The 12,488-nt window shown below is 43.0% G+C and overlaps 1 protein-coding gene across 1 annotated transcript in view; it reads left to right on the forward strand.

The window, feature by feature from the left end:
• The first annotated feature begins 5,616 nt into the window (after window positions 1–5,616).
• Window positions 5,617–12,488, forward strand: part of notch3 (notch receptor 3) — a 30,685-nt gene continuing 23,813 nt past the window's right edge. The window contains exons 1-2 of the mRNA XM_071471989.1: window positions 5,617–5,896; window positions 7,009–7,081. Coding sequence (XP_071328090.1) covers window positions 5,836–5,896; window positions 7,009–7,081 — 134 coding nt within the window. The 5' untranslated portion in view covers window positions 5,617–5,835. The remainder of the gene's footprint in view (window positions 5,897–7,008; window positions 7,082–12,488) is intronic.

The raw sequence follows: 12,488 nt of genomic DNA on the forward strand, positions 1-12,488 counted from the left end.
TTTCAGAGGCAAATGTGGGATCAGTCGCAGTTATAATTCAGTCATTTTTCTCAATATGTCTTTTATTTGACATTTTTAGTGGAGCATATGCCGCTTGAAACACTTTTCAAGGCTGTCAGTGCAATGATGCTGCAGACAACCCCAAGTTATTTTCTGCTTTATTGGTCAGATTACATGGATCTGAACATGTTTTTGTCAAACAGCTTAAAAGACCCTCTGCCTTTCGTTTAGATAAGCCCTCTTGTTGCAGCAGGCCTTCAGTGCCCTCTTCCTTACACCACATCAATTAATCCTACCAACAGAGAGGAGATCCCAGGGCGGACAGCTCTCCAGCCTCAAGCGTGTGTGTCGGGTCATCAGTGGGTATCAGCCCAGAGTCTCGGCACCGGGGCCTGCTAACACAGACCTGACCTTTTGCACTAAACCCCAGGATCTTCCCTGGATCCCTTTCAGCAAGTCGCCAGCACCTCCGTTCTCCTTCAAGATTTACAGCCCCATGGAGGGAGAGAGGAGGTGGAAGGGGGTGGGTGGGTGGTGGTGAGGGGGTGGCACTGTCCGGCAGCTGTTCACAGTGGTCTTAAGTAGCTATTTCACACGGAAACGGTGTCATCGCTTTCTGAATTCCTCCAGCTGGCCAGTCTCCAAGTCCATCTGAAATACATTCCTGCACAGAGATGTCTACTGCGCTCTCTGCCCTCCATTCTCACTGCTCTGTGAATGCAAATGTCTCCAGACTTGCTACTAAGTCTCAGACTACTCTCCACCCCTCTGTAGATTTATATCTCAAAGGGAAGGAACAAAAATTCTTCCATCTTCATTAGTGACAGAGGATCCTCATCTTGGAGAGAAGGATGTTATTCCTTGTCTTCTGGTGTGGGACAATAGTTTAGTTTAAGAAACGCAAGACGATGAGAAGAGGTACAGAAAGAAAAAAGATTCCCATAGGTAAAAATTCCATTTCCTTGTCTCTGTCCCTGTCCTCTGCAGGAACAAGACGTGTGTACACACACAGAATTTAATAGCCGTTTAGAGAGCTTGTGTGAAAGTCAAACACTTTTTCCCACAATCCAAAGAAAGATCCATCATTCTCTTGTGTTTACTTTAGGCAAAAAGCTCCAGTCTCTAAGTCACCGTGTGTGCGTGTGTGTGAGTGTTGGTAAGAGTGGGTGGAAGGAAAAGAAGAAAAGAATTACAATGAAAGAGGATACAGAAAGTATGACTACATACACACAACTCCAGCCTCTTTTTTTAAGTGTGAATTATGACCACGTTTTAGGCTACATTATATTAAGAGATAGAGAGAGAGAGAGATGTTGTTATTCAAAACTTTTTGCCCTGACAACACTGTGACAATCAGATCAAACAAACCCAGGAGCGATACCATGTGAATGTAATTACATAAACACACACTTTCCATGATAACATCACGAGGTAGAAATCCAAATACTTCCTCACTACAAGTATTTTAAAAACATACCTACAGGAAAACAGAACACCGCACGGGAATATTTTTGTGGTTTCATTGCTGTGTATTTTCTTTAAAAAAAACTGACACAAGTGTGGGGTGGGGACACAGACAAACAAAAGCACAGAATCCTGGGAAAAGCAGAGGTGTTCCTTTCTTAATGAGTGATTCCAACTTCCCCGAACAGAGCAAATGCAAAGAGACCTTATCTTATCAACTTGGGATGCAGTTGTGTGTGTGTGTTGTGTGCATGTGCGCGTGGGGGCCCCTTGTGCCTTTGTCACACACACACAGAGACAACATCGGAAGTGTGCCTACCATCTCCTCAAACCTCAGAAGCCCACTACACTTAAAGATGAAGTGCTAACCCACAAACCCTGAATGATCATACGATACAAGAGATCATACAGTTTTGAAGCAGCAAGATCATCAACTTGAACGCTGCACCGCAATTGGCCCCGATGTCTGTCTGTAGGGGGTCTCAGCTGCTGATTGGCCGTGACCGGTTTTTTAGAGGGGCTTCTAATCCTCTCCACACTCTCTGTGGGTGCTCTTAGGGCTTTTCCCACATAAATCAGTCTGGCCTGGGTGGTAAAGTCATCACGTCCACTGTGTCCGCACATACTGCCTGTTAGCACCCCTATCACATGGAGCGTGCTCGCTCTGAAAGGCCACAGCGCATGAAAGGAGGGAGCCAGCTGACCACACTATGTATGCAGGCTCTTACCGGCAACTCCACTTGACACTGTACTGTTGTTTTGACAGAGACAACACAACACTGTATGCGAGATGTATGAAGAAATTCTTAAATTAGCTCCTCCGGCATCTACCATGAGTTTGACCTCTTATGAGCATGGCATGCAAACTCAAATTGTTAGAGAAATTATATGTTATGTTGGAGTCATCATTATGTTGTTGGCCTAAGTGACCCCTGCAGTGTATGTACACACTCTCCTGCTGTGTGAGAGCAGAGGAAGCCAGGGCTACGAAGGATAGGGATAGCATGAGTACACAGTTCTGCCTCTCACCCATGGGTGGTCTTCACCTAACGGGCCTTTGGTTAGTTTTCACTCGTGAAACTGCAATCGTACTGTATCATTCACATGCAGTTCTGTATAAAAGCTGCTCTGTTAGGAATGTGTGTCACAATAGTGCATGTTATCCTAAGGTATCAAATGCTCAATGGGAGGATTTACAGGGCACTTTGTGCAGCTGGGTATACAAAAGCAGAAAGGTGCTCCTACAAAGGCAAAATCGACATTAAACGTGTACACTAAGACGTCCTGATGGGCCGGCTATTTCTTCATATTTACATCTGTGAACTATAAGAAATGCTGACAACTGTTCAAAGGTGGTGGTGGGGGGAAGGGGGTTGCTCTCTTTCCAACAGAGATCAGAGTTATAAATCCTGAGCTGTCACATCTTTGTTTGTGTGATTGGAGATTCCCCCTGAGTCCTGCGCGAGAATTCTGTCGCCAGGGCTTCCACTCTCACACTTTCTCTCAAATACAAACAAAACACTGACTTATTTGCTCTGTTAGTGTTTGTGTGTGTGTGTGTGTGTGTGCGAGGGGAGAGAGAGAAAGCGAGGGCGAGAGAGAGAGGAGATAACAAGAAAAAGTGAAAATGACGCATTACAGTCTACAGCAAAGAAACCAGAGGCTGTTGTTCAGACAAGATTTGGTTCACAGTTCTCTTTCATTTCTGAAACAATCGAGGAGAGGTCATATTTCCAGAGGGAAGGGCTGGAGCAGCTTCCACTGATGAGATCAGAGAGAAAGGAGACAAACTGGAATTTTCTCAGCAAGTCTTGATTTTCTGGAGACAAGCAGCATAGATTGTACTGCTCTCAAGCAAAGCATATTAGCCTGTCGGTGAAGAAAATTGGAAGTCTTCTGGGTCTGTCAGCGGCACTCTTTCAACGTCTGATTACACAGTGGATTTGAGAATTCATTAACAGGAAAAACTGAAGAACCACATATTCAAAATCCAGTCAAAACACAATTTAAAATTGTTCTATTTAATGGTCTGTGTCTTTGTACTGCTGTTGCTTTCGTAAGCGACAGTTATGATTATTTAGTTTTCGTTAGAGAAACATATCTACAATCCATGTTAGGATATTTAATACATTCTTCTGTGAATGCTATTTGCTACAATAATATGTTGATTGATAACAGTCCCTGCTTGTGAAATTTTGTTGTGTTAGAAATTAAGATGCCAACAGCTGTTTTCCATGGAATGAAGGCCTTCAGTTTTTCAGAGGGATGAGGCACATGAGGCATTTGTGGACTCTGAGTGACTAGATAGCAACATACTGTAAATACGTCTGTCTGTCCCTGAGCACACTGAAAAATCTCAGCCTGGGACCTCCTCCAACTGGAAGCCAGTCAAAATACTGCCAACACCTGCCAGAGTGAGCTGGGAGTGCGTCTACTACATCCCCGGGGGGCAGAGACATATTTCACAGCCAGGTGAAAGCACAAAAATCAGCTTATTACACCTATTTGTAATATACACAAACTCTCTTACACCTTCCTCTTCATCATGTCTCTTTCTAGTTTTTACTTGCAGCCGTAGACACAGTCAAAAACACACATGCACACATCATCTTGGATACAAGCCTGCATGAGATTTTAAAGAGGATTTTTCAATCAGTTGCAGTAATATCCAAGGGACGATGAAGAATACAGGATTAAGTAATCATGTCATTGTGCACAAAAAGCTAAATCAAGCCATTGAAAACTTTGCACTGCCCAACTTTCATCACACGGTGGGTGCCAAATGAAGCAGGTGTCTGTGAGGCCTAACAAGCTCTTTTCACTGACCCCTATAGATGACGTCACACGCACTAACGAACCTCACTCCAAACCAGCCTGCTACATTCATAGCCCTGCCCACGCCTGTAATTTATTCAAGGCCAGGACCAGAATGGTGTGATGAAGAAGGGGAGACGGTGGGGTAGGAGCAGTGTGCTTGAATATTAGTGTGCTACCCTCCCCTGCAGAGAGAAACTGTGTCATAATGCCGGACTCCTTTTATGATTCAAATCAAGGCTATTGTCTCTGTAAGCAACCGGCTCCGCTCTGTGCCGCAGAACAACTGAGGCACTATACACCGGCTGCAGAAAATGAGTCTACTGCCATAGGCTGAGGAGGTTCAAGCTGAGGGAGCAGGACTGCAACTCCGTACATGGGCCATGGGGATAATAGGAATGCTGTCTGCCTCTCTGCACCCATGTAAACACAATTCGCTCTCTTATCTGCAATTCATCAACTGTAAACACACAAACAAACAAGTAAGCTCGCACAGGATTAGACAAACTTTCAGTCTCCTGCTGTAATACAGGGGCTGCTTCTTCGTCGAGTTTTTGCTGCACTTTTTGGATTTCAAACAAATATTTGATTTGAAGCAATCGATCTTTATCTCACTGCATTAAAAGCGTTTCACAGAGCATCGCCCTACATTTTGATATTTAAAACCTTTTAGTTATGATCTTACATTGCCTCTACAACTTACAGATTCTTCCAACCTTCCTTGTGTTTATATCAAAACATATCTTCGGTGGGTCAGGGTTTGCAGAAAAGAAACATAAGTTAACATCTTTCATGAGAAACCAGTGGATTTTTAGGCTTTTTATGAGGTGTTTGAGACAATTCTTGAAATTCCTGGTTTTCCTGAGGCTCATGTCGATGGCAGTTGTGCTGGGTCCATCAGCTTAAACATCAGTTCTCTGAGTTTGTATTTTGTAGGTATGTGACTCCAACAGAAATCAACTGTTGATTCAGTGCATATTCTGGAGGGCCATAGAGAGATTTGTGTTTTTTCTTTCAAATCCGATGGCAGCTTTTTCATCAATGTCACGTCTGTTGGTAGATTTGGTCGAGAACTACACGACTGCATCAAATGTTGAAACTCTTATCTCTAAATTTTCCTACCTCCGTTCTCTCAGTTTTTAGGGAATATTTTATATCACAGTATTAATTTTGGTGTGTGTGTGTGGTGGCTGTGGGAAGGGGGGGGGGGCGTCCCTGAAGGGCCCAATGCTGGGAAGCTCTGCGCAGGAACTATCTGGAGTGGAGGAGAGAGAGAGGGAGAGAGGGAGAGAGACAGAGGAGGCGGGGACTCCAGGCGCTGGGACAGATCGGGAAGGAAAAAGTTTTTCAGAAGTTTCAGGAGGTGAACCGAGATTCACAGCAGCCGTGGCCGAGCTGCGGAGGATAATACGGGACTGGGATCTAACGCTACGCTTTCCGGCTGATTTTATGAAAAATTCCCCATCGATTTTGGAGCCTTTATTTTTTTGTGAACTTAACAAAGGATGTATTTCTACTAAAAGGCCAACTTGAAACGCTGGAAACTTTTCCACCGAAATGGAAGGAAATATTCCATGGATTATTTTGTCACTTTTACTTTTTATGCATATTTGTGAAGGTAAGTTTGTTTGAAACCGTTTACACTGGCAGCATGCAGTGGGCTATATCCACTGGTAGCCTGGACATGTCTAAACAGCCTGTCCACCGTCCGGGTCCAAATAAAATTGGTGCTATCATTGACTCTCTGGTCCGCCAGTGAGCACTCACATGTTTTGTGCCAAATTGATTTTTCAATTACTTTTTATATTGGCTTCTATTATTTAGTAGTCTGAGTTACATAGTATATACCTGCGAATTAAATGAATCAAAAGTTTCCCAAAGTTCTTTGGAAGAATGAATCAACAGCTGATAGTAACGTTTCCATCCATCACGTGTCGAAGTTTCACACATGCAGAGATGTTTTTGTGAATAGCTCGTACTTTGTTGAATGGGGGGGCGGGGGCGCATATTTCTACAAATTGCATCTGATTTTTCTTCAGTACAGTTGGTTTTCCTCTGTGGGAGAAGTCTGCTGACTCTCAGAGCGCTGCTGCTCCACAGAGTTAACAAAGCCCGGAGCGCACACGCAGCTCCTGCAACATCAGCAGCCAGAGGAGCGTGTGACATGTGCCGTGATGTTTAATACGTTTCCAAAACTGTTTTTTATTGTAGTGTACGTGGGGGTGATGAGCCGAAGCACCCCCCCCCCCCCCCCGCCCCCTCCCCTCCCTGCTCTCTCTGAACAAAGGCCTTTTAAGCAGCTGAATATTTTTCCCTCGAAGCTGTGGAGCAGTGTCTGCCAGACAAATGAATGTTTCTAAGACAAACTCGTTTCCAAGCAGAAACAGTGTCCGTATGCACATGTTAGCCTGTATCTCCATCGAGGAAAATCAAAGCCTTATCTGCTTTTGACAAAGTAAACAATAACCATGCGGGTGTGTCTGCAGGATGCCACAAGTGGCAAAGGCCTGTTATCTAGAAGGATATGCTCCAGGAGCTTGTTATATCAATTCATGATAGTTAACAAAGAGTTTATCCATATCTGCACTATTCCAATGGCACATTGTTTATAGTTTTTTGTGTGTGAATTATCACTTTAGGGATCATATGTTTATCTTAGAGTTAAAGATGACTGCATGAAATGATTTATGGATTGTGTGGTTCTCTAACTGATTTCTCCACTTTCTGCAGGGTACCGTTGCGTGGATAAATACAGATCTTGTGAAAATGGAGGGACATGCTTAGATTCACCCTCTCGATGCATGTAAGTGGAACATAATGTTAAGATGTACCAGGATAAGACTTGTGGGCCAAAGTTTCCTTTCAACAAAGCCTCCAACATGAGTTTTTTTCTGCATCAATGCTTCGTAAACTCAGCTTTGAAAGGCATTCAAACCACAAGTGTAGGGCCTGTGTGTAAATTGATTTACACAGGTTGTTATTTGTTCTTTAAAGGTCCTGGGGAAAGATTGATTTCCAGTCTGACACTCAGTCTTAAACAATGTGAACATCCCATCTTTACATCCTGTTGGCTGTTGATTTACAACATTCACATTAAACTGGTGAAAGATAGGGAAAATTGATTAGGCCTACACAGATGAGCATCAGCAAGCTTCAACATGTTTGGCCACCACACTCATCTCTTGCACCTGTTAAGTAGCTTTGTCAGACATAAATCACAGCCTTATACTACACATAGCATGAGTAAAGCTTTCCTTTTTGTTTTGTTTTTTTCAGTATTGTTTTTAATGCGTGATATTCTTACCAGCAAGTTAATTTCAATGGTTTAAAAAACTTTTCTTGATGAATTGTCTTTTTTTCCTGCCTGCCTCAGGCATTTTTGTGCTCTCACATCTTTTGGCTGTGATGAGGCTTTTGTTTTTCAAATTTGCAGGGGGGGGGTGTGTGGGAACTTACTACAATAGTCAAGTTAAATAGCCTGCAGTATTTAAAAACCTTTTAGCTTAGGTGTTTCAGATTCAGGAGATATAGCCATTTGTAGAACAAAAAACTCTTTGGTTGCCAGCTGCTTCCCTCCAAAACAGTAAATTTAATATTTTATTGGAGTGGGGTAGCACTTGACCCTACTGCAGGGGTCAAAGTGGAGCACTTTTCACAAGAAAAAAATGATCAGAAGAAGAATGCCAGTAGTAGCCATTGCACACTAGCCAATGTGTAACTAGACTGCATGTGGAACAAGAAACTACCACCCACATTTTTCAAACATTAGCTGGAGCCAAAATGGGCAAGTGTCATTAAGTGAGTAAATGTATAATTTTATGCAGCCATTTCCTTTTCAGCATATCTGACATTGTTTTTAGGTATATTGTTATTTTCAAGACCGCACAGAAATATCACACTACCTAAATTAACTCAGTGTTTATCTAGTGTAAATATCCAGGCTTATTGTTCTCACATTAGGGAATGTTTTTTGTTGTTTTTTGGAAGAGGCTTATTCATTCATCCTCTATGTTCCTCCTCCAGTCCTTTGTTCTGTGTACATACATGTGTTTGGTGCATAGGAGTTGGGCATTTGTAATCACTATGCTGGTTCAGTGCCAAGAAAAAGAAGCGAGCGCAAAGGGAAAGGTTTTCTAATGGAAGGGGACAAATGTCATACCACACAGTGTGGAAAGAGTCCCATAGCAGGGCAGAGCAGTGGAGCGAAGCGTGGCCACATGAGAGTGGTCAGACCAGTCCTAGACATAGGTGAGTGGTGGAGCCACCCCACCCCTTCCCCAGGGAGCCTACAGAAACAGGAGATCCAAAACAGCAGAAAAGATCCTTTCTTTCACTAGATACCTGGCTGTAACCTGGCACCTTCTCAACAGGGCATAGAGAGGGAGAGAGTAAAGGCCACTGCAAAATGAGGCCGATACGGAATAGAAAGACAAAAACAAATGCACATACATACATGTTTTGGTATTTGACAGGAAGTCGGACAACCAGTAGAAAACAACCTTGAGAGAAATCACAGCGGTTCCACAGACCCACAAACATTGTTCCGTGTAGAGAATGGTCATCTGGTCCTGCTTGTTATTCAGCCACTGTATTTTTTATTTTTTCTTATGGCAACTAGCTTCTCAAGTGACAGTACTACTGTGTGAATGGTAGGTACCATTCTTACCGTGGCAGATACCAATGTATCTCCCATCTTGTTGGCAAACACAACCATGATACCACACTATTTTAACATGAGAGAAAAATCAAAGTTCTCTCGTAGTTCTCTGTCTTGTTAGTTTCTCTGAGTCTGTGGGCGTGCTGGCTTCCTCCTCAGGTGACTTAGCAAAGGTCACAGTCTAGAGTTGCTGATGAGAGATTACAATAGTAATCCTCAGGAAACTGTTCAAGTGAACGAACTTTCTGATACACATTTCATCTGTTTCAGTGACCCATTTAAAAGGTTAGTCTGAAAGCGTTGAGTGTTCCAACCAGACTCCATGATGTTGCCTGCAACTGCTGGTCAGCTATTAAGTCCGTTCTTTCTGAATGCAAATGAACGTGAGTGGTTGCATTCGCTTTTCCTATAGTGGTAAAAAATAAAAATAAAATAAATTACACAAATTTACACACATGCATGTGCCAACTTGAAACAGTGTACAAACATTGCAGTGACCACTGCATCATCATCAAAAGTGAAACATAAGTGCAGCTACAGTTGTAACCAGAGTCAACTTGTGTTGAGCTCAGAATCCATGTCATACAAACAGTATCATGAATGTAAAATGAGTTTGATGAAGACGATTCCCATTGATATGGAAGCTATTAATAACTGTGTGGCATGTGCACTTCAACATGCCTCTGTGTCTGGGCCTCTGAAGATCTTTGTGTGCGCTGATGGGAGTGCGGCTTTTACCAAACCAAGATTGGTTTGAGGCCTGCAGATAAGTATAACATGGAGGTGAGAATTTCTAGAAGCTCAGAAACAGCAGCTCTTCAAAATTCTTTAAATATCACTACTCAACGTTGCATAGTTTCAAAATACAACCTTATCTTGTAATGTGAGGTTTCATGCACATTTTCTGACACAATGTTCTACTTGATACACAGTAAATATTTTTGAAGTACTCTACCTATGATCTTACTGTGGCTCAGAGTTTTGAACTTGACAGTGAACGGTTGATAGTGTCACAGAGAGTGCGGCCCTCTAGGTGAGCAGTCAGAAAGTCCTGTTGAAGTGCCTTTGGCCCCTCAGTTCTGCCCCGTGAGCAGAATGTGCTGCCTAGAGAGGGCCACAGCGGCATGGCCAGAGGAGAGATAATTAGGCAGATTGAGAGGGTGTCATTCAGAGAGGATCCAGCTGGAGGGATCTGACTGGGGGTAGGGAATGGAGAGGGAGGCTGGGTAGGAAGCGGAGGGGGTGGGGGGGGGGCTGCGTAGAGGACAGCTGGTGGATGTTGTGATGGTAATCCAGTGAAGTCAGATCTTGACAAAGGGGAAGCATAGGGCCAGGTGCTGCCATTGAGCAGTCAGCCGCCCCCATACTGTGAGAGACAAGCTCGTGGAGGAATGAAGCCGGTAGCTCACAGCCCCTCTAGCACATGTTGCTTCTCTCACAGTGCAGCAGCAACCGGGTCCGCTCTTTCTCTCTCTGCATGTTGTCCCAGCTCTGGCGGCTCATACTCTGCCTCTGTCTCTCAACTCAGTGGCAGATCACAGATTATGAACAGCTCTTTCCTCTCAGATCCTCTAAGATGAATGGAAATAAATGTGGGGATTCTCCACTGTGTGAGGCCCATGGATAGACACAGTGGTCCTCTTTATGTAATAAATGCTTTGCCCTCTGCCTCAGTAGCAGAGTTGCCATATAAATTGTGAGTGTTATGTTATGACCCTGTAGCAACTCCCTGCCTCTTAGAACATGATGAAGAGAACATCTTTCACTTTGATAGGGAGCAGACTGTCCAGATATTGTGGAGTGCTTTTTTTTTTTAACCAGTAAATAGTTTGCATCTGCCCACTTTATTTCACTTTTTTTTTTAGATGGCAAGAATTGTATATGCATTTCAGTAGAAAGGACGCATGCTCTTTTTCCTTTTTCAATAAGAAAGAATGCAATTTTCTCAGGAGAGATTACAACCTTTCCAAATAGGAAATGCAGCACCTACATGCGAATATATTTTTTTAAAAATCAAAAACAGATGAAAAATGCATTTTTGAGGAACACAGCTCTGTAAGAAGTGGAAATGTCCACACATGCCAAAGCACATACAGACAGATTATATTGTTAGCTTAGTTCAGAGCACCTCAGGGCTAGTGTTTTCTTTGGCATCTTTATGGTGGATTAGAAAGGAATGCTTAGTAAGATTCCTCCTGTCCCTCTGGTGCTTTCAGGTTATTGTCCATACCTCCCATCCATTCACCCTGGTAGCCCCTTCAGGAATGCCTTTAACAATACTGTCAGCCCAGTCTCTTCTTGAAAAGGGGATGTTTAGAATGACTTGTTTGATTTGCAATTAGTTACTCTGCAATTTTGTGAGGCAGTATATAGCCCATATCACTTAGGCTGCCCTGGCAGACAGATGGAGCCATTGTCATGTCATTATCCAGGAAAACTGATGCATCGCAGACACAGTAGTTTAAAATGACTTAAACGGAGGACAGTGGTCATATCCATGAGGAGATGCTAAACATCATTTGGAGGAGGATTTGGGTTTGTTGTCCTTTTCCTCTCTTCAGGTCATGACTGGAGACTGGGAACTGTGGTTCCCAGGCCCCATCACAGGAAGTAGTGCCTTCTGACCTCCCTGCTACGCACATCCTGCCTTATCAGAGAAGCTTAAGCAGCTTACTTAGTGCACCCAGGTCTCCATGCTCCTCAACGTTCTCATCTTTTGCTTCATTTTTTTTCATCCTCTCCTCTCACCACATGACTACATTGTGTTAAAATGGCTTAATTCTTTATTACTTGGAATTTATGATCAAGTATGTGGAAATGAGAAATCGTGGGCTCCCTCTCACTTCACATCAGAAAAATAACCCTGTGTTAAAAAAAATGACAGTTTTGCCATTATTGTGAGTCGCCACAAGAACCTCCAGTTGGGTTTTGTGATTATTATTCTTTTTGTAATTGATGTATGTCTGAACCACATGCTTATGTAGGGCTAAGCCTGCCTCTGGAGTCTCATCCCTTAGCTGTTTGGTCTTATCCGGGAGACGATGACATCTTAAGAGACATTGAGGCAGGCCTGATTGGAATAACTGAAGTCTGCCAGCAAAATTTCCCTCGTCTCTCCCTCCCTTTTAGAAGAGGAAGGGATGGGTCCATCATTAAATGATTCAGGAAAAGGCATTCACTTTTCCACTAAGCACACTTTCCACAGACATCTTGATTTTACCCAGGCAGCATTTTGTCAGTGTTTACCTTTTCCTGATTTTAAGATTTATCAGAAGCTTTGAGACATGTAAATAAAACAGAATCAAAATTGCTACACTACCACAATTAGTTTTAATTTTATAAAGTGTTTCATTGGGTATGACTGCCCCACACCCTTCTTAGCAGTTAAGATAATAGACATTCTCTGGCGTTCTCCTTAGCTCATCATTAAAAATGTTTGCCAGACCACCATAAACAAATCTATTTTTTTCACTGTAAGCATGTGGGAGTCTGTGCTCAGTCAATCTGTGCAACAGTTTCTGTCAACATTATTAAAGTGTGTGGTTTATCAGAT

This window comes from Trachinotus anak, unplaced genomic scaffold (assembly GCF_046630095.1).
Source record: "Trachinotus anak isolate AG129_WGS33_773 ecotype Australia unplaced genomic scaffold, CSIRO_AGI_Tana_v1 ptg000003l, whole genome shotgun sequence".
Lineage (NCBI taxonomy): Eukaryota > Metazoa > Chordata > Actinopteri > Carangiformes > Carangidae > Trachinotus > Trachinotus anak.